General features: G+C 44.5%; 1 protein-coding gene across 1 annotated transcript; it reads right to left on the bottom strand.

Moving 5' to 3' along the window:
- Positions 1-6: 6 nt before the first annotated feature.
- On the bottom strand, positions 7-20,518 carry LOC139025228 (USP6 N-terminal-like protein). Its single transcript, XM_070440303.1, has 9 exons — positions 20,182-20,518; positions 11,141-11,214; positions 8,498-8,580; positions 6,775-6,814; positions 6,275-6,355; positions 2,121-2,128; positions 2,026-2,083; positions 1,434-1,543; positions 7-615 (listed from the first exon to the last, which is right to left on the bottom strand). The coding sequence occupies exons 1-9, from the start codon at positions 20,234-20,236 to the stop codon at positions 537-539; spliced, it is 588 nt and encodes a 195-aa protein (XP_070296404.1). The 5' UTR covers positions 20,237-20,518; the 3' UTR covers positions 7-536.
- Positions 20,519-21,422: the final 904 nt, after the last annotated feature.

Below are 21,422 nucleotides of genomic sequence, written 5' to 3'. Positions count from 1 at the left end.
GGCATTTTGAAATTGCTCCCAAGGATGAACCAGACTTATGGAGGTCTACTATTTATTTTCTGAGGTCTTGGCTGATTTTCCCATGATGTCAAGCAAAGAGGCACTGAGTTTGAAGGTAGGCCTTGAAATACATCCACAGGTACACCTCCAATTGACTCAAATGATGTCAATTAGCCTATCAGAAGCTTCTAAAACCATGACATAATTTTCTGGAATTTTCCAAGCTGTTTAAAGACAGAGTCAATTTAGTGTAAGTAATCTTCTGATACAGTGAATTATGAGTGAAATAATCTGTCTGTATATGACTCCAAACTAAGTGTATGTAAACTTCTGACTTCAACTGTACATACAAACTCACTTTTCTATTTCTACACAGGAACAGAAAAGGTTGGTGGATGTAGAGAACGGGAAGGATGTACAGGAGGAGCTGGATGAGGGGAAAAAAGAAGGACGAGGGAGAGGAGAAGGAAGAGGCTGTAGAAAATAGTTGATTGGGAAAAGGAGAGGTAGAATAAAGAAAAGCGGTTTCGGGGGATTCATTCTGGAATGTGTGTAGTGTGACTCACCGTGTTGTACATGGAGTAGGCTGTTAGGACGTGGAACAGAGCCTGCTGCCTGAAAACAACAACAAACAGTCAACCTACTAATGACTAGACGTCATCTGATGGAAGTGCAGGTTAACTAACAGTTACACCTCAGGAGCTTCACAATTGATCGCAAAAGGGGAATTCAGGTTGCTTTTTTATTTAACCAGGTTAGTCTCATTGAGATACATTTTTCAAGAGAGATCTGGTCTTCTCTCATCATTCAAATGCTCTAATAGTCGTACTGTCTTCTAAATGAGATGAACAAGTGCATTAGTGATTTTTACTTTCTATATTTGGCCAGTAATGGCAACCTTTGTGTTTGAGGTAGTAGGAAATGTTATGCTTTCATGGTCAGTACTGAGGCAATGTGTTTAGTTCCTGTGAGGCTGTGGCTGCCAGGTCCGTGCTGCTCTCTGACTCTGCAGGCCACAGTGTTTACTTCCCAGGGGCCCCTGGTTCTGGCTCTCTCCATGACGTCATCAAGCAGAAGTAAAAACACAGAAAAGGGAAGTGTGTCCTCTGACTTCCTTATCGGGAAATGTCAATGTCAGCCACCATTATGACAGAAAGAGGTATGGCCAGATAGATGTGCATCATGGCCCAGGCTACGACCAGGGGGTTTTCCTAGTCAGGGCACATGGTCAAGAAAAAGTCCAGACCCTAATTACGGGTACTATTCTGTAGTAACTAAGTGTAGATAATGTACTTCTCATCATGTTGAGTATGAGATATTGACTTGACGTCGTAGCGGGTCATGAACATGATGTGGTTCCTGTGTTGTGTGTGTGTGTGTGTTGTGTGTATGTGTGTGTGTGTGTGTGTGCGCAGTCGGAGGGAGATACTGACTTAACGTCGTAGCGGGTCATGAACATGATGTGGTTCCTGTAGGTTCGGTTCACATCCAGGTCAATCTGACGGACGTCAGGAGACAGACCTCGAGCCCTGAGCTTCAGCTTCTACACACAGGAAACACAACAACACAGAGTCACTGAGGGAGTGTGTGTGTGTGTGTGTGAGAGAGAGTTTGTGAGAGTGAAATACAAAGGAATAAAACTACTCATCCATCCCGCAAATGTTTGAGTTATATTAAAGCTCAGTTGTGACTAGAAAACTCAGTATTCCAGTGCTGACACACACACACACACAACACACACACACACAACAACACCAAACACACACACACACACACACACACACACACACACACACCACCTTCCCTCCACACACTTCATCTCCCCCATAATAATGGATGAAGCTCTGAAATGTAATAAATCCAGGGTTTGCCGGCCTGGTTATGAATGTTAATGAAGCTGGCTGAGTGGAGAGAGACAATAGGAGAGTGTGAATGTGTGTAGTTTCTACATGACTTTGCCCGGGGAGAAGGAGGGAGGATATTGGTCCTATGCTGTGAGCTCTTGTCTCGTGTTCCATAACGTACCTCGTAGAAGTCTTTCTTCTCCTCCTTTATTTGGGAACGTCGAGGAGCAGACACCACACTCTCCTCGGAGCTGTAGGGAATTCCTTATAGATCGCCTCACCAGCTGGAGGTAGACATGATACGGGGAAAGGACATTCTTAGTGCAACATCAAAGAGACCATGCTTCACCTTTCAACCACACCCCTAGCCCTAACGCTCAAGGTTCAAAATTCCTTTGTGCCCAATCAAATGAGCTACAAACGAACAGTTTTCATGATGATTGACAGTATGAATAATCTGACTCACATTCAGCATTAAGGGGGTACAATCAATCATCAATCAAATGTTACTCAAGTGGATAGTATGAGAGGACAGGTGTGTGTGTGTGTGTGTGTGTGTGTGTGTGTGTGTGTGTGTGTGTGTGTGTGGTGAGAGAGAGGACAGGTGTGTGTGAGGGACGTGTGTGTGTGTATGTGTGTGTGTGTGAGAGGACAGGTGTGTGTGAGAGGACAGGTATGTATGTGTGTGTGAGACAGGTATGTGTGTGTGAGGACAGGTATGGTGTGTTGTTTTACAGGGTCACACACAGACAAAAGTATGTTGACACTTTGAACAAAATCATGGCTATTAATATGAAGTTGGTCCCTCCTTTTCTGTAATAACAGCCTCCACTCTTCTGGGAAGGCTTTCCTAGCTGTTGGAACATTGCTGCAGGGACTTGCTTCCATTCAGCCAGAAGAGCATTAGAGAGGTCGGGCACTGTTGGACGATTAGGCCTGGCTTACAGTTGATGGAGTTGAGGTCAGGGCTCTGTGCAGGCCAGTCAAGTTCTTCTACACAGATCTCGACAAACATTTCTGTATGGACCTCGCTTTGTCCACAGGGGCATTGTCATGCTGAAACAGAAAAGGGACTTCCCCAAACTGTTGCCACAAAGTTGGAAGCACAGAATCGGGGGGGGGGGGGGGGGCTAGCCCGAATCATGAAAAACAGCCCCGGACCATTATTCCTCCTCCACTAAACTTTACAGTTGGCACTACATTCGGGCAGGTAGCGTTCTCCTGGCACCCACCAATCCCAGATTTGTCCGTTGGACTGCTAGATGGTGAAGCGTGATTCATCACTCCAGAGAACGCGTTTCCACTGCTCCAGAGTCCAATGGCGGCGAGCTTTACACCACTCCAGCCAACGCTTGGCATTGCGTTGATCTTAAGCTTGTGTGCGGCTGCTCGGCCATGGAAACTTTGCTTCCAGAGGCAGTTTGGAACTCAGTAGTGAGTGTTGCAACCAATGTTCCCTCAAATTTCTTGGGGCACTGAGCAAATTTCTGGTCTGCTGAGGGCAAACTTGAAAATTCTGTGCAACTTCCAGCTCGTGTTTACTGTGAACACTGAGGCTGTACCCTCCTTTATGTTAGTTATAATAGTGGCCAAGTAGGCTACTGTGGCTATTTTATCATAATATAGGCCTACCAGAGTGGCCTACCATCAAAAACTATGGAGAAAATGCATCCCATAACATTTTAACATGGAAATAGCTGTTCTATCATTCAGCCTACAGTAGCAGCTTTACAAAGATGCCTAGAAATGTACACGTTTTGTGCACTGTAGGATTTAATCACTCCCCTATTGCTGACTACAAATGTTCTATAACTGGGCTAATAACTCACTAAGTAGCAAAGGAAATTTAAATATAGGCCTAATACATTATCAACGCATATTGGCTTTGTTTGAATTGCCCTACCAATTAATTGTTTTCTGGGTCATTTAAAAAAATTATATTTCGAAATTTGAGGAAGGCTATATGATCACACTGGTAATAGATCCGTTGTTGTATTTCTTGTGAGGCACAGCTGAGTGAGGTGAGCATTCAGTGAGCATTTAAATAATATGCTTTATTTTTATTTTACTGGGCTGATGGTGACTGCATTTGACGGTCAGTCTCAGCGGAGGGAGAGAGCAGCAGACGGAGGGTCCGCCTCTCAACATCCCTCTGCTCTCCCTTTCCTTCACTGACCCTGACCTAAAACGGTGGGGAAACTCGAGTCGCACAGCATTATTTCTGCCTCATGCACAAATTCATGTTGTTACTAATATGAACAGAGAAAGTGTAATATTCCTGGATATTAAAAAAGACCCAAGCCGCTAATAACAACAACGCAAGCCTATAGGTTTCACTTTCCTACTCATTCATTACTGCTGCAGTGCTTGTTGCAGCGCTGAGTGGAAATAGGAAGAACGTGCATTTTATGGCTTATAAAAGTGTTGAATACAAAGTGTTGACAGTGCTGAGAGAGAACTTAAACATGAACTCACTCATAAAAACAGCAGCTCTTTGCTGTATTTGTTGAGTCTCCCTCTAGTCATGGTTTTAAACGTTTTGAAATCTCACAGTATCAACTTTTCTCTAGCTTTCTGTTATGCCTGCTATGTTACTGCAGACACGGTCATCTAAGCCATCCGATTGGCCTGCGGTAAGCCTATAGTGCACTGCTTTCCAGGCCCGCCAGACACATGCAATGGTTCAAAATGGCAACAGTTCACCTACCCGGTGCGCAGGGCAGCTGAATCGGGTTCACCTACCGCCAACAGCCCAAGACGAATAAAACAAAATAGGAACAAGGCTTTATCGTAGTTTTTTTACAGAAATGTTTGAAGATCGACTAAGAATGCCTTGGAGATCAACCAGTCAGTGAACACTGCTCTAGAAAGTTGAGTGAAGATCAATCTCATGCTTCTCTCTGTGGGCTGATATTTCTGCACGGTAGTCCCGGGGGAGCAGCGCACATTTTAGAGGAAATAATGGCTGCAACCAAGGCCAGACGATTTTTACTCACTACGCGCTTTAGCACTCTGCGGTCCCGTTCTGTGAGCTTGTGTGGCCTACCACTTTGCGGCTGAGCCGCTGTTGCTCCTAGATGTTTCCACTTCACAATAACAGCACTTACAGTTGACCGGGGCAGCTCTAGAAGGACAGAAATTTAACGAACTGACTTGTTGGAAAGGTGGCATCCTATGACGGTGCCACGTTGAAAGTCACTGACCTCTTCATTAAGGCCATTCTATTGTCAATGTTTGTCTATAGAGATTGCATGGCTGTGTGCTCGATTTTATTCAGCTGTCAGTCAAGCAACGGAGGTGGCTATAAATAGCCTAATAGCCTAACACACACACAGTGCATCTTCATTACTCAGCAGGCGGAACACAGAGAGAGGTGGGAGAAGAGAGAGAAACATTGATTTGGAAGGAGATGTGTTTAGGCATCGGATGGCCAGTGATGGGTGATAATTAAAGGTTAACAAATCAGTTTAGGTTGTATGCTCATAGTGCATGTTAGTATGTGTATGTGAGTGAGTGTGTGTAGTATACGTGTTCTCTGAGTGTGGAGGTGTGTGTTTGTACTGTGTAGTATGTGTGTGTGTGTGTGTGTGTGTGTGTGTGTGCCAGATAGACCCACTCAGGGCTTGACGTCTCTACAGCGACAGCCCTGTAATTAGGGCTCTGATGAGGAAGTCAATGAGTGCACCTGTTACACTAATCATCAATTGGTGTGTGTGTGTGTTTGTGCGCATGGTTTCTTTTGGTGAGTTTATAGTGTCTGTTTGTGTGTGTGTGTGTGTGTGTATGTATGTGTATGAGATCTAATGGCTCTTCAGCGTAGAGAACCTGCCTTACAGACGCTAGAACCTGCCTTACAGACGCTAGAACCTTATGACTGCATTAGTATGCTATTGTTTTCAGCAGCACAGGAAACAAAAAGAGCCATCAACCGTAACCTGTTTAACCAGCCGAGAGAAACGAGCGGAGCACTGACTGACAGAATACGGATACCCCTAAAGGGGAGGTGGGGGGGAGAAACAACAAGTCCTTGGTGGTTGTTGCTTGTCACGCAATTCTTGAAACCAGAGAAAGAGAGAGAACAAAGCTAAAACATTCCCCTAGCCAAGGTTAATTTAAAGACAAATCTCCAATTCCCACTGGAACCACCTCAGCGTACAGCTGAAGGACTTCAGAACTGAATGCCCGAGGGCCCAACACCTATCATAAAGAAGACCCCAAACTCAGGTACTAACAAAGACCCCTACAAATGCTCTTCAGGGAGAGACTCACTAATATTTGTTCACCAAAGAGAAGAAGAGATGTGAGGCATGAGGAGTGGAGGAGAAGAATGTGGAATGTAATATTTGACAATAGGAATGTGGGAATGAGATATTTTAAGAGAGACTGCAAGAAGGGGGAGAGATGGTGAGGGAGGAAGAGAGAGATCGTACCTTTTCACTGTTCTTATACTTGTCCCAGCTCTTCATCATCTTCAGCCATTTTGAGGTCCTTTCTACCTCTATGTGTTTTTGCTGAGGGGACACAGGAAGTGGCATGTTAACACTTCCTCATTACCAAAACTCTGGAGGAACTGTATATGCAGACAAATATGCAGTAGCATACATTTTGCTTCATAAACTTAACACTTTTTATGATGTAGGATGAGGCAAAGGTTACAGTGAAATTAGAATGCAATCTTAAAATCAGCTCAGAACAATATGAAACTCATCGTGAGCTACAGTAGAAGCCTACAAAGTGTTAGGATTCTGAAAAGGAAAGAACTTCTACATTCTCAGCAACCAAAGTTCTATTCATAGCAGTAATAATAATCGTTATGCATGTGAAAGACATTTTCTTCTTTCTCATCTGTGAAGGCCATTTTACAGCGGCATAGACATGTGGGATGGGAGAGATGTAGTTAGCCCTGAGGGTCTGAAACATGGTCGCTCACCTTCTCTTCCACCGAGTCGTAGGACGGAAGGTCATTCTCACTGGAGAGGAGAAACAAACAAGCTTTTGCATTGCACAGCTTTGGTTTATTTTATAGACACATTCTTGCTTTGAAAATATACAAGGTATCAATCATTGTTTGACCATGGGCTTAGCTAAGGCTTTGCTGGTCTGGGCCTTTAAGAACATTACACATTTGGTAGATGGGTGGAATGTTAGTAGGCTGTCTCTCTGTCCAACTCAACTCCCTCATACGCAATGAAGACGGACAAGATGGAGCCCCAAGATGATATGTCTCAAAGTGAATACGGACCACTCAAAGATTCTTTCCAGAGGAAGTGGAGTCATTAAAGAAAGAAATGCTGTTTCTGCCAGAGCTCGTTTAACCTTCCCTTTAACACTCATCAAAGGGAGGGAACATTACACGTCAGCAGCCAAGCAAACAGGAAATAACACATTAAAACATTCCTCCATTCTGGCTACTGTCCTGTCCCAGTTTCAATGCCTCTATGGCTATCTGTCAGTTACACTATGAAACTAACAGTTCACAGCAGCACAGTTCTGTCTGTGCCACTACACCCACTGGCTTAGAACATAAAAATGGAATTTCCCCATGGTGGGGGCCTGTTCCAATACTCTCAAAATGCATCCTTCCTTCTTTTAGTAATATTAACTAATCTGTCCATGACTGGGCAAGTGAAAGTAAGGTTTCCTCTCCATTGCTTTAACCAATCCAACATGGTCAGACCTGTGATCAGGTCAGATCTGTGACGACTTCATGGAAGGGAACAGAGTCTGGGTCCCAACCCCCACTTCCCGTGTCTCTGTCCCGGGACTGCCCTGACCCCTGAACCTGGCCTTTGACTGCAAACTCTCTGTGCTTCCTGTATGAGTTAGTTTGTCGGTGTCTGCCTGTAAATGGGGCATTCCCTTCTTTTCTCCCTCCTTGTCGTCGTCACACCTAGTCAGTATGACCTAGAAAGGGCTCTCCTTCATAGGCTATTTCATGGAGCCTGAGGCCTCATCTCTACTGTCTTAACCATGGGCCCCAGCTCTGTGTCCTAACCAGTCCAAAGTCCTGGCATTAGGCCAGAACCATAACCTTCAGCCAAGCCCCCCATCTGCTCTCTTTCCATCCCTCTCTCTCCCAGACCATAGCCTTTACCCAGGGCGTCAACCTCTCCATCCTTCCTTCTCTCCAGACTGGAACCTTTTCTCCATCTCTCTCCAGACCGTGACTGGCCCTGGGCTCCGGCACATCATCCCTCTCTCCCCTATACCGTGACTGGCCCTGGGCCTGAGCTCCCACACCGATGCCCTGTGATTGTGGCTAACCCGGCAGCTTCCTGCCTGGACCAGCCCACATGTGCCAGCCTATATATAACTGTTATAACTGCCTAAGAACAGTGTTGTTTAAGAGCCATGCAACCCCACTGCTGGCCATGCCAAAGCCACATAGCACACCAGGATATAGAGAGGGGCTTATACTCAACACCAAGCTGTATAGAGAGTCACTTTCTCCTACTTCAAGACAATGGTACTATTTTAAACTAGTGTTCTTTGAAGTTTTTACTGAAGTTAAATATCAGAACACAAACAAGGGGGAAGATTGTGGTGTGTGTGACAATCACATTTCAAAGATTATTTGCCATGTTTAATGAATTGATCACCTAAGGGTGTGTGTGTGTGTGTGTGTGTGTGTGTGTGTGTGTGTGCGCTCTTACTGTACGAAGCCGAAGCGGTCAATAACTTTGTACAGGTGGAAGCTTGCATCCTCCCAGGGTTCCACAGTGGCACCCTCTTTTCCCTGCAACCAAAGAGCCTCATGGGTAAAGCAATAAATAACAAGTAGTTTGAAATGCATTTGTGCTTTAAAAAAAAACATTCTTGGGAAGAAAAATGTTTTTTTACTTTGAATGCAGCACAAATGAGAATGAATACCAATGAGATACTTTGAATGTTAAGAAGTAAAGTAACTTAATGCCTAAATAGAACTGAATGGCTACATACTTTGTAAACATCGACACTATTACAATTGAGACAGAACATGAACATCAGTGTTATTCTATACTGAACAAAAATATAAACGCAACATGTAAAGTGTTGGTCCCATGTTTCATGAGCTGAAATAAATGATCCCAGACATTTTCCATACGCACAGAAAGCTTATTTCTCCCAAATTGTGTGCACAAATTTGTTTACATCCCTGTTAGTGAGCATGTCTCCTTTGCCAAGATAATCCATCCACCTGACAGGTGTGGCATATCAAGAAGCTGATTAAACAGCATTATAATTACACAGGTGCACCTTGTGCTGGGGACAAAAAAGGCCACAAGAAATGTGCAGATTTATCACATAACAAAATGCCACAGATGTCTCAAGTTGTGCAATTGGCATGCTGACTGCAACAATGTCCACCAGAGCTGTTGCCAGAGAATTGAATGTACATTTTTCTACCATAAGCCGCCTCCAAAGTAGTTTGAGAATTTGGCAGTACGTCCATCCGGACTCACAACCACAGACCATGTTAATGGCGTTGTGTGGACGAGCGGTTTGCTGATGTCAACGTTGTGAACAGAGTGCCCCGTGGTGGCGGTGGTGTTATGGTATGGGCAGGTAGGTATAGGCTACGGACAACGAACACAATTGACTTTTAACAATGGCAATTTGAATGCACAGAGCTACCGTGATGAGATCCTAAGGCCCATTGTTGTGCCATTCATCCACCGCCATCCCCGCATGTTTCAGCATGATAATACACGGCACCATGTCGCAAGGATCTGTACACAATTCCTGGAAGCTGAAAATGTCCCAGTTCTTCCATGGCTTGCATACTCAGACACATCACCCATTGAGCATGTTTGGTATGCTCTGGATTGACGTGTACGACAGCGTGTTCCAGTTCTCAACAATATCAAGCAACTACGCACAGCCATTGAAGAGGAGTGGGACAACATTCCACAGGCCACAATCAACATCCTGATCAACTCTATGTGAAGGAGATGTGTTGCGCTGCATGAGGCAAATGGTGGTCACACCAGATACGGACTGGTTCTGATCCACGCCACTACCTCTTTAAAAAAAAAAGGTATCTGTGACCAACAGATGCAAGGCAGTTAACCCACTGTTCCCCGGTAGGCCGTGATTGTAAATAAGAATTTGTTCTTAACTGACTTGCTTAGTTAAATGTATAAAAAAAGTCAAAAAAGGTGATGAATCGAAAAGAGAGCGAGCTAAACGATGTCCAGCATTGGCTGAGGTCTGCAAGGCCTGAAGACCAGCTGGATGTCTAAAAACATCTCTTCCTCCCGTTCTCCTTCCCGCACTCCCTCTGTTTACTGGAAATCCTGTCCTAACTTAACCCAGCTCCCTCACACAGCAGAAACAGGGTAACATGAATATAAATACATAAAAAAGACACATCTGGGATGAATAGATTGTTGTTACATCCAACCTCAGGCCGAACACACACAGAGCCTGGAAGAGATGTCAGTGGAGACACAGACTGTGTCTAAAGCCCGTGTCATGTGGTATCTGCGTATAGACACAGGGGCGCACGCACAAGACAGCTGTGTAAAATCAATGCCATAGCAGAATTAGAGCATGATTCTGTTCAGTGTTCCACTTTGTCAAGGTTTCCATGTTTCTGGTGTCTATGATTGCCTCTGTCCCAGTTCGAGAGTGTATACAAGGTTTCTTCCAGTATTCTCCTGTAGTCAAAGGAAACCGGAGGGATAGGTCGTACTCCCTCATACCCTTGACTGAAACCCCATTGATAAACATTTGAGGTCTGTAGTGAGAGCATGAACTCCATCTTTGTCTTGATGTTTTGATATCAGTCCCCCTCCCCCCCGACACTGTCATTATGAAACTGAATTGGTTTTGATTGGACTCGTTCCGCCTCGCCAACGAGAGAAAATGGACTCCCCTAGTGATCAGGGTCAAACATCAAAACATAATTAAACTCTGTGTCAGAGTGCCCGCCTCTCTCCTACACGCCATCCCTCCCTCATTGCTCCTCTCTTAACGAGCGGGCTTGATTATACTGCCCGCTGGACTAAATTAAAAAGGCTAATTTATAAACCAGGCACGATGGCTGGTTATAGTGATGATGCCACAGGCAATGGAAAGAGGTGCCACACACACACACACACACACACACACACACACACACACGATGGTGTGGATGGACACAGACTTTTCACCATCAGTCTGACAAATATCACAATTTTATGACAAGAAAACAAAGCACAAATCTCTGGAAACTTCCTGGAAATATTGTTAGCCCAGCTTCTGTCTGGTAGTGACAGACGAACATTCAATGCTGCAGGTGATTTACTGTCCTTCATTAGCGGAGGGGTTCTTACCTTGTCATATTTGGAGACGATCTCAGCCCTCTCCTGCTCAAGCCTCAGCACAGCATCCTGCTCTGTACCAGACGCTGCCAGAGAAAACAGAGGGGGGAGGAGAGAGAGAGAGAGGAAGGTAGAAGAAGATCGAAGGAAGAAAAAGGACAAGAGTTCAAAATGTCAACATGTCAACCTTTATATTGTGGTCCCAGTAGGCTCAGTGAAGACCAATACAGATGGGAAATGGTCGTGCTGTACCTTTCAACTACTATCAAACACTAAGTGGTTCAGTTCTCTGGCCCCACACTGAGCCAGGGGTCAAAGGTTAAAGCCTGGCCTACTGTAGCACACACTGGGGGGCATGTCTGAGTCACACTGGTGGAACCAGCAGGACTCACCAGGGGTGGTGTGTATCATACACAGCTAAGAGGCTGTTTGAGAGCGGTAGTGTGTGTGTTTGAGAGCCGTTGAGTTGAGCCACTTTGAGCTCAAAATGGAGACCAGTGTCATAGAGGGGCGTCCCTATGTGACAGACGCGGTGTGTGCACACGTCAGCTATTATGCCCCAGATGGACAATTAGCGAGAAACTGTCCAGGATGACCAGGATGCGTGACCAGGATGCGTGACCAGGATGCGTGAGCGTGACCAGGATGCGTGAGCGTGACCAGGATGCGTGAGCGTGACCAGGATGCGTGAGCGTGACCAGGATGCGTGAGCGTGACCAGGATGCGTGAGCGTGACCAGGATGCRGAGSGCGCCGAACAAAGGTGCGCGCACACCTCTATCTCAACTGTACCACTCAACCAAGTGAGTTTCCTCCATTTACAATCCTTGGTTTCCTCATCAGATGATGACTGTAGGAGCTGACCGGTCGAATGTAAAGGTCCGACAAACAGTCACTCCACACACACACTGCCACTTCCTGATTCAGCAGCCAATGGGAAGCTCAAAATACAGGAAAACACGCTAACAAAGCTGGAACAGAATATACGTGTGTGTGTGTTGTGGGTAAAATTGTGGGAAACTAAAAAGTCTAGGTCAGATTTATTGAAAGAGCCCCATTGGTTCTATGAGTTCACCAATAACAGGTAGTTCTTGTGATGGAATTCGGTCAGTCAGAATATACTGTGTATCTGTGTTTTCTATTAGCAAAAGGCTGGTACTAAATCATCCTTCCTGATGGAAAAAGATAGTGAATCTTTCCAGGCGACGGACCAATTGGCATTTCACCTGCTTTGATGTACCTGCACTGAGCTGCCAGCCAAATGCAAATCAGAAAGACAAGGTGTGTGTGTGTGTGTGTGTGTGTGTGTGTGTGTGTGTGTGTGTGTGTGTGTGTGCACCTCAGACACATTGGACTCACGCGGCGATTGAGAATAAACAAAGCACTGAACAAATTTTCTGTAAATCTATTTTTACACAGATTGAGGCAGCTTGCCAACCATGTCAGTGTGAGAATAAATACATTGCTCCACACACAGCACAAGAAAGAACACAATACTGTGTTCTTAGTGAAAGAGGCTATTGTAGATACTCTGTGTGTGCTACTGTGTTTACTGAGCTGGTGTGAGACATGACGTAATTCTCTCCGTTCACCAGTGGCAGAGCAGCAACCACCAATGAGGATACAGCTTTTCAACCCTCTCCACCAATGAGATGTGCTGCTTCGCCTCCACTTAAGAAGTACAAGGTCCCAAGAGAAGGGTGGTTTTACAGTTTTAAATCATTTGATTTTTTCTCTTATCTTTCACATGTTCAGTCAGTATTCCGACAGGAACTATTCCACTTTGATTCTTCCCCACTTCCTCCCTGGGCTCGTCCGGAATTCCAATATGTCCGAACAAACGTCGCTCTTATCAAGCCGGCCGGAATTTTTATGACAGGGTGGTGTGTAACTGTCTGTCACAGTGAAAGGCATGCCGCCATGGGCTGACAATGGTAAACAGAGTGGGAGAAGGGACAGCAGGGGGACACTGTCTGGAAACAAATTTTAAAAAATCCCCCCCACTCAATTTTTCCATGGTTCAGTGGAATGGAATTCTGGGTCTTGAGTCTTCCCATAGTAAAGCCCAGTGTTGGCAGCAGTAACACACACTGAACCCCCCAGCGGCCATATTAGTATTCAACAGGGGCAGCGCTTAAGCTAAACYCAATTAGACTCTTTCATGCTCGGGGAATGGCACTGGCATCCGTGACTCCGTGTTTGTAAGGGGTTGGAGGCTCATTCAGAATGATTGTGTTTGTTGTGTTGCTTGGACTGCTGTGACTCCTCGTGCCTACAGAACACTCCTGGACAAGCCCCTTCCTTGAGGCTACAGGGCTGCTTGAGGAAAACCTACATCCCTGAACCTTTGCACTTCCAGCGAGTCACGCCCATCCTCCTCCCCATTCCTTCCCCTGTCCACTCCTACTCCTCTTTTCCCTGGTTAGACCCCCTACCTCCCTGACCTTTCACCCCTCCCTCATCCTCCTCTGCCAGTCTCAATCGCTTCCTCTTCACATGGCAGTGCCCTGTGGCGACGGCTGCGTAGAACGGCAGGTCATTTCCCTCTCCCGCTGCGATTAAAATGTCCCCATCGGTTTAGTGCTTTGCCTGAGTGGAAATTACCCGGTTCTCCGCTTTCCCCTTCACTCCTGCTCTCTACCACCCGTCAAACAGCTGTCCCTCTCTTTCTCTCCATCCATCACAGAGGTCATAACAGAGTATTAGAATAGAAAGCTGTCATTTTCCTTGCTGAAAGGTATTAATCATACATTAGGCTTCTGAAAAACGCTGGAAAACGTCACTGAAAGAACTAAGGAGAGAACTGGTCTCGCTCACTCACAGGTTAGGGACAACAAGTTGTCAATCTGTATATAACCTGTTTGTCCATGATGATTCAACTGTAGATCAAGTCTATAAAATAATTAACTTAGGATCATGCATTCATCCAATCAGACTCAGTCTTCGGGACAACAGCATCATCAAAAACAACAGACGTTAAAATAACATCCCTCTCAGTTAACATAATAACACTGTCTTCCTGTGTCGTCTTTCTGTAAAGTATGTCTGTATTCATCACAACTCCTGTCAAAGAATGAGTCTGGATGACTGTAAACAACTGTATGACAATAGACAATATGTCATATTCTGCTCCTCTCTTTTAGAGTCTAGCGGTTTCTAGTCCAAGAATTGTCTTTATAAGAAGTAGTGTTATTTTGCTCTCTGCTCATCTCTCCCTCCAAGTTAACACTCATTGCCGGTTCTTATCTGCAAAGGTACTGAAGTTGCATGGTTCTAATGGAAAGCCTGGATGGAGGAGAAGTCATTTCTTGTCCTTTGATCTTGAACTCACAGTGCCTCACACTTCACTTTGTTCATCCGCCTCTCCAGCCTGCCTGTGTTCAGCCAATCAACACGTCCCAAGGCCAGACCTGGAGCCGACCAAGCTGAGAGTGCTGCCTCTAGTCACCTTACCGCATTACATATTGGGAAAAAAGGATCTATACAGGCAATCACGAAGTGCACCAAGGCCATGTCAAATCATGCCTTGAAATGAATAGAATGTAAAAAGTGAACAAAAAGAGAAATGCCTACTGGATAAGGACTGAAAGTGAAGTAAAACATTGGCGTTTGTGGTACGCCAAAGTTCTAAATGGAGCCTGTGTGTGTTGTCACACCATTGTGTGTTCAAATATACAAACACACACACTATAGTGCCTGATGTCACCCAATTGTCAGGGTAACAGCAAAAAAAAACTGTAGGCTAACCACATGTGGCATAACACTGGGCATGCTATTAGCATTAGAGGTCGACCGATTATACTTTTTCAACGCCGATACCGATACCGATTATTGGAGGACCAAAAAACGATACCGATTAAATCGGACGATTTTTAATGACAATTACAACAATACGGAATGAACACTTATTTTAACTTAATATAATACATCAATAAAATCAATTTAGCCTCAAATAAATAATGAAACATGTTCAATTTGGTTTAAATAATGCAAAAATGCAAAAAACAAAGGTGTTGGAGCAAGAAAGTAAAAGTGCAATATGTGCCATGTAAGAAAGCTAACGTTTAAGTTCCTTGCTCAGAACATAGAACATATGAAAGCTGGTGGTTCCTTTTAACATGAGTCTTCAATATTCCCAGGTAAGAATTATTAGGTTGTAGTTATTATAGAATTATAGGACTATTTCTCTCCATACCATGTGTATTTCATTAACCTTTGACTATTGGATGTTCTTATAGGCACTTTAGTTATTGCCAGTTGTAACAGTATAGCTTCCGTCCCTCTCCTCGCTCCTACCTGGGCTCGAACCGGAACACAACGACAACAGCTACCCTCGAAGCAGCATTACCCATCGCTCCACAAAAGCCGCGGCCCTTGCAGAGCAAGGGGAACAACCACTCCAAGTCTCAGAGCGAGTGACGTTTGAAACGCTATTAGCGCGCACCCCGCTAACTAGCTAGCCATTTCACCATCGGTTACACCCAGCCTAATCTCAGGAGTTGATAGGCTTGAATTCATAAACAGCAGAGCTGCTGGCAAACGCACGAAAGTGCTGTTTGAATGAATGCTTACGAGCCTGCTGGTGCCACCATCGCTCAGTCAGACTGCTCTATCAAATCATAGACTTAATTATAACATAATAACACACAGAAAAACGAGCCGTAGGTCATTAATATGGTCGAATCCGGAAACTATCATCTCGAAAACAAGACGTTTATTTTTCAGTGAAATACGGAACCGTTCCGTATTTTATCTAACGGGTGGCATCCCTAAGTCTAAATATTCCTGTTACATTGCACAACCTTCAATGTTATGTCATAATTACGTAAAATTCTGCAAATTAGGCGGCACGAACTGTTGCATATACACGCACCGCATTGATTATATGCAACGCAGGACACACTAGATAAACTAGTAATATCATCAACCATGTGTAGTTAACTAGTGATATGATTGATTGATTGTTTTTTATAAGATAAGTTTAATGCTAGCTTAGCAACTTGCCTTGGTTTACTGCATTCGCGTAACAGGCAGGCTCCTCGTGGAGTGCAATGTAATCAGGTGTTAGAGTATTGGACTAGTTACTGTAAGGTTGCAAGATTGAATCCCCGGGCTGACCAGGTAAAAATCTGTCGTTCTGCCCCTGAACGAGGCAGTTAACCCACCTTTCCTAGGCTGTCATTGTAAATAAGAATGTGTTCTTAACTGACTTGCCTAGTTAAATAAAGATTAAATAAAGGTGTAAAAAAATATAAAAAATAATAATAATCGGCCAAATCGGTGTCCAAAAATACCGATTTCCGATTGTTATGAAAACTTGAAGTCGGCCCTAAATAAATCGGCCATTCCGATTAATCGGTCGACCTCTAATTAGCATAGCTTCAAAACTATATTAATTTGCTCAAACTAGATGTAAAACACAAACATGTTTCTACCTGTACCCAACCACATCACACACACAGTTGAAGTCGGAAGTTTACATACACTTAGGTTGGAGTCATTAAAACTCATTTTTCAACCACTCCACACATTTTTTGTTAACAAACTATAGTTTTGGCAAGTCGGTTAGGACATCTACTTTGTGCATGACACAAGTCATTTTTCCAACAATTGTTTACAGACAGATTATTTCACTGTATCACAATTCCAGTGGGTCAGAAGTTTACATACGCTAAGTTGACTGTGCCTTTAAACAGCTTGGAAAATGGCTTTAGAAGCTTCGAATAGGCAAATTGACATCATTTGAGTCAATTGGAGGTGTACCTGTGGATGTATTTCAAGGCCTACCTTCACACTCAGTGCCTCTGCTTGACATCGTGGGAAAATCTAAAAGAAATCAGCCAAAAAAACAAATTGTAGACCTCCACAAGTCTGGTTCATCCAAAACGCCTGAAGGTACCACGTTCATCTGTACAAGCAATAGTACGCAAGTATAAACACCATGGGACCATGCAGCCGCCATACTGCTCAGGAAGGAGACACGTTCTGTCTCCTAGAGATGAATGTACTTTGGTGCCAGACTATGATTTGCAACTGCACATTGGGACAAAGATCGTACTTTTTGGAGAAATGTCCTCTGGTCTGATGAAACAAAAATAGAACTGTTTGGCCATAATGACCATTGTAAAATTTGGAGGAAAAAGGAGGAGGCTTGCACGCCGAGGAGAACACCATCCCAACCGTGAAGCACGGGGGTGGCAGCATCATGTTGTGGGGGTGCTTTGCTGCAGGAGGGACTGGTGCACTTCACAAAATAGATGGCTCATGAGGCAGGAAAATTATGTGGATATATTGAAGCAACATCTCAAGACATCAGTCAGGAAGTTAAAGCTTGGTCGCAAATGGGTCTTCCAAATGGACAATGACCCCAAGCATACTTCCAAAGTTTTGGCAAAATGGCTTAAAGACAATAAAATCAAGGTGTTGGAGTGGCCATCACAAAGCCATGACCTCAATTCCATAGAACATTTGTGGGCAGAACTGAAAAAGCGTGTGTGAGCAAGGAGGCCTACAAACCTGACTCAGTTACACCAGCTCTGTCAGGAGGAATGGGTAAAAATTCTCCCAATTTATTGTGGGAAGCTTGTGGAAGGCTACCCAAAATGTTTGACATAAAACAGAGAATTTTTACTAGGATTAAATGTCAGGAATTGTGAAAAACTGAGTTTAAATGTATTTGGCTAAGGTGTATGTAAACTTCCGACTTCAACTGTAGTTGACCTCAACAGTAGGGTTGCACAATTTGGGGAATATTCAGAGGTGGAAACTTTGTGGGAATTAATGGGAATATATGCAAATTAATATTAAATCCATTTAAATGTAGATTATTTTTGCATTGATATATTTACCATATATGGAGACAGAAACAAACATTTTACCTTATCATAAGTAGACATAATTGCAAATGATTAAATCCTTCCAATAGAAATAAAAAAAACTATTTAGTAATGAATTGAACTTTAATTAAATGAGTTGACTCTTCACATGGGATGATTTCACTGAAAAACAAAAAGGGAATATTGAATGATCACAAATGATCCATCGCATCTCCCAAAAACATGATCATGCATCTGTAAAATGATAGTCTAGAAACGAAAGCTTTGGTTGTCTTCCTCTCAGGCTTCCATGTCTTCTCCCTGGACCTCCTTAATGTCCACCTCTTTAACATCAGACTGAGGCCTCATCTTCACTGTCACTTTCCAACCTTGTTGAGGATGGCTAGTTGTCAGGCTCAAAAAGCTTCAAATCTTCCCGGATGGCCACCAATTTTTCAACCCTTGTATTGGTCAGCCTGTTGTGTGCTTTGGTGTGTGTGTTCCCAAACAAGGACCAGTTGCGCTCTGAGGCYGCTGATGTTGGTGGGATTTGGAGGATGACGGAGGCAACAGGGGAAAGAGCCTCAGATCAACAAAGTATTTTCCATCAGGTGGCTGATGAGATATGTTGGCACGACTGCCATATTGCATCTCCATCCCAAAGCCCTTGCTTGGAAGTGTACTTCGCCAGACTGCCTAGAACCTTGCCCTCATCCAGGCCAAGGTGGCGAGACACGGCAGTGATGACACCATAGGCCTTGTTGATCTCTGCACCAGACAGGATGCTCTTGCCAGTATACTTGGGGTCCAACATGTACGCTGTGGCGTGTATGGACTTCAGGCAGAAGTCTTCACGTTTTTCTATGTATTTCAGAACTGCAGTTTCCTCTGCTTGGAGCAACAGTGAAGTGGGCAGGGCAGTACGGAATTGTTCTCTTACATCAGACAGGATGGCACTGTCTCCCTCAATTCATGCAATGGCTACTGCTATAGGTTTCAGGAGTTTCAGGATGCTTACCACTCTCAACCAAAATACATCATCCAGGAGGATCCTCTTGATGGGGCTGTCCATTTCGGCAGACTGTGATATGGCCATTTCTTGGAGAGACTCCGTCCCCTCCAGGAGACTGTCAAACATGATGACAACATCACCCCAACGGGTGTTGCTGGGCAGCTTCAATGTGGTGATCTTATTCTTCTCACTTTGCTTGGCGAGGTAGATTGCTGCTATAACTTGATGACCCTTCACATGCCTAACCATTTCCTTGGCTCTCTTGTAGAGTGTATCCATTGTTTTCAGTGTCATGATGTCCTTGAGGAGCAGATTCAATGCATGAGCAGCACAGCCAATGGGTGTGATGACTGCCTTCAGCTCATCTGCAATGTAGAGACCGGTGTGTCTGTTGTCCCTTGTGTCTGTGCTCTTGTAGAATACTGGTTGAGGGGTGGAGATGATGTAGTTAATTATTCCTTGCCCACAAACGTTTGACCACCCATCAGAGATGACTGCAATATAGCCTGCTTTCTCTATGATTTGCTTGACCTTCACTTGAACTTTGCTGAACTCTGCATCCAGCAAATGAGTATATAAAGCATGTCTGGTTTGAGGGGTTTATGCTGGGCGAAGAACATTCAGAAATCTCTTCCAATACACATTGCCTGTGAGCATCAAAGGTGAACCAGTTGCATACACAGCTCGAGCAAGACATTCATCAGCATTTCTCTGACTACGTTCCTCCATTGAGTCAAAAAAACTTCTGATTCCAGGAGGACCATGAGCTGTTGCTATCGATAAGGTGTCTGATTCATAATTTTCACCTCGAATAGAAGTAGAGGGACTTTTGTCAGAGGTTGCTTGTTGTGAGCCCTGAGGGAACTTTATGCACTTGGCCAGATGATTCTGCTTCTTTGTTGCATTCTTCACATATGATTTGGCACAGTATTTGCAAATGTACACCACGAAGACATGTCTACCCACAGAGTAGTTGACCCTCAATCTACGTTGACAGACAGGTTATAAATACCATATGAACTTTCATGTCTCCGAGTACCTGAATCTCAATTGTAAACTGTGCAACACCATTAGAACTATCATTTAAGTTACATTTTTCAACAAAATTCAATCTGACAGAAGCAATAGCGGTTCTTGAACACCAGCAGTTTGTCCTAGTAAGGTGGCAAAAAACCAAAGCAGTATTTTTTGCCTGAAGTCAGTTGCCTCAGTGACATCATGTCTTACCTCTCTTCACGCTCTCTGTTGGATCCTCCAGTCTACTGAGAGATTTAGTCCGCATTAGTGACAGCCCGGGCTAGACAAACAACCCATCCCAGAACCACCGACTCTGCCACGGCAACTACTTCGCACGACAACAGTCCACGTACCAATGAGAGGAACCAGAGAGACAGACAAATGGTGGCTTGTATCGATACACTCTTCTGAGCAGCAGACGGGAGATCAGAGTGGTCGAGTTTGAGGGCCTCTTGTCACAATGCAGCCGTTTGTTTACTTTACAAAGAGATTAGAGAAGGAGAGAATGAGAGGGAGAACGAGGGACACTGACTTCAACATCAAGTCACAGCTATCCCACTCACGACATTCCACACCCAAACACACACACACCACAACAGCCCCTATTCAATACATCAGAGAAGAGAGGGAGGGAGAGAAGTCGCAAATAAGAGAGAGGGAGGGAAAGAGAGAGATGAGGAAGACAGTGGGTGGGACACAAGGAGAGGGAGATCCGAAATCAAGGGAGAGCCAAGCGTTTTTGAGAAACAGCCTTCATTAACGAGACTCATTTTCAACCCCTGTGGCGAGTCGTATACCCGGAACGATCATGTTGATCAGGCATATTGCAGGACAGCCGGGGAGAGAAGAGGGAGGGAGAAAAGGAGAGGAAGTAAGAAAATGGTTTCCATCTCCTCCCTCGATCGCTACATTATGTATCTACCCTGGCACACACAAACGACCCAGGCCAACGCCCAGTAAGGGAATGGCTGATGTGGTTGAAATGGCATTTTAAAGCATCGAGGTCATCCTGCAGGGCAGGCAGGCAGGCTTGGAGGTTCTGGCGTTCTTTCTGGGAATGTTCTCACACACTGGATACTTTCTGAGAAGGGACACGTCCACTGCTACCATGCTGTCAGTAACATGGCTTGAGAGCTATTGAGCACATTCCAGTGAATCCTCTTCAAAATAAGGACAGAGTAAATTCATTTCAAATTAATGTTATGAAACGCATCTCGCCTTCACTCTTGCCCTCTCTGTATTTGTTAAGAGCAGCAGGATATTGTCATCTCGTGTGAGAAGTTGACCCTTCACCTCAATCTCGACTGTTGTACACCTCTCTCTCCCGACTGTTGTACACCTCTCTCTCTCTCTCTCGACTGTTGTACACCTCTCTCTCTCTCTCTCTCGACTGTTGTACACCTCTCTCTCTCTCTCGACTGTTGTACACCTCTCTCTCTCTCTCGACTGTT

This window comes from Salvelinus sp. IW2-2015, unplaced genomic scaffold (assembly GCF_002910315.2).
Source record: "Salvelinus sp. IW2-2015 unplaced genomic scaffold, ASM291031v2 Un_scaffold2393, whole genome shotgun sequence".
Lineage (NCBI taxonomy): Eukaryota > Metazoa > Chordata > Actinopteri > Salmoniformes > Salmonidae > Salvelinus > Salvelinus sp. IW2-2015.
The sequence above is the reverse complement of the archived record's forward strand: the minus strand, read 5'-3'. Positions and strand labels throughout refer to the sequence as shown.

Coding starts and splice junctions, on each gene's coding strand:
- LOC139025228 (XM_070440303.1), bottom strand. CDS start 20,236: ATGCGGACTAAATCTCTCAGTAGACTGGAGGATCCAACAGAGAGCGTG. Junction 8,581..11,140: donor TCGTCTCCAAATATGACAAG/GTAAGAACCCCT, acceptor CTTTGGTTGCAG/GGAAAAGAGGGTGCCACTGT. Junction 1,544..2,025: donor AGAAGAAAGACTTCTACGAG/GTACGTTATGGA, acceptor TCCTGTGTGTAG/AAGCTGAAGCTCAGGGCTCG.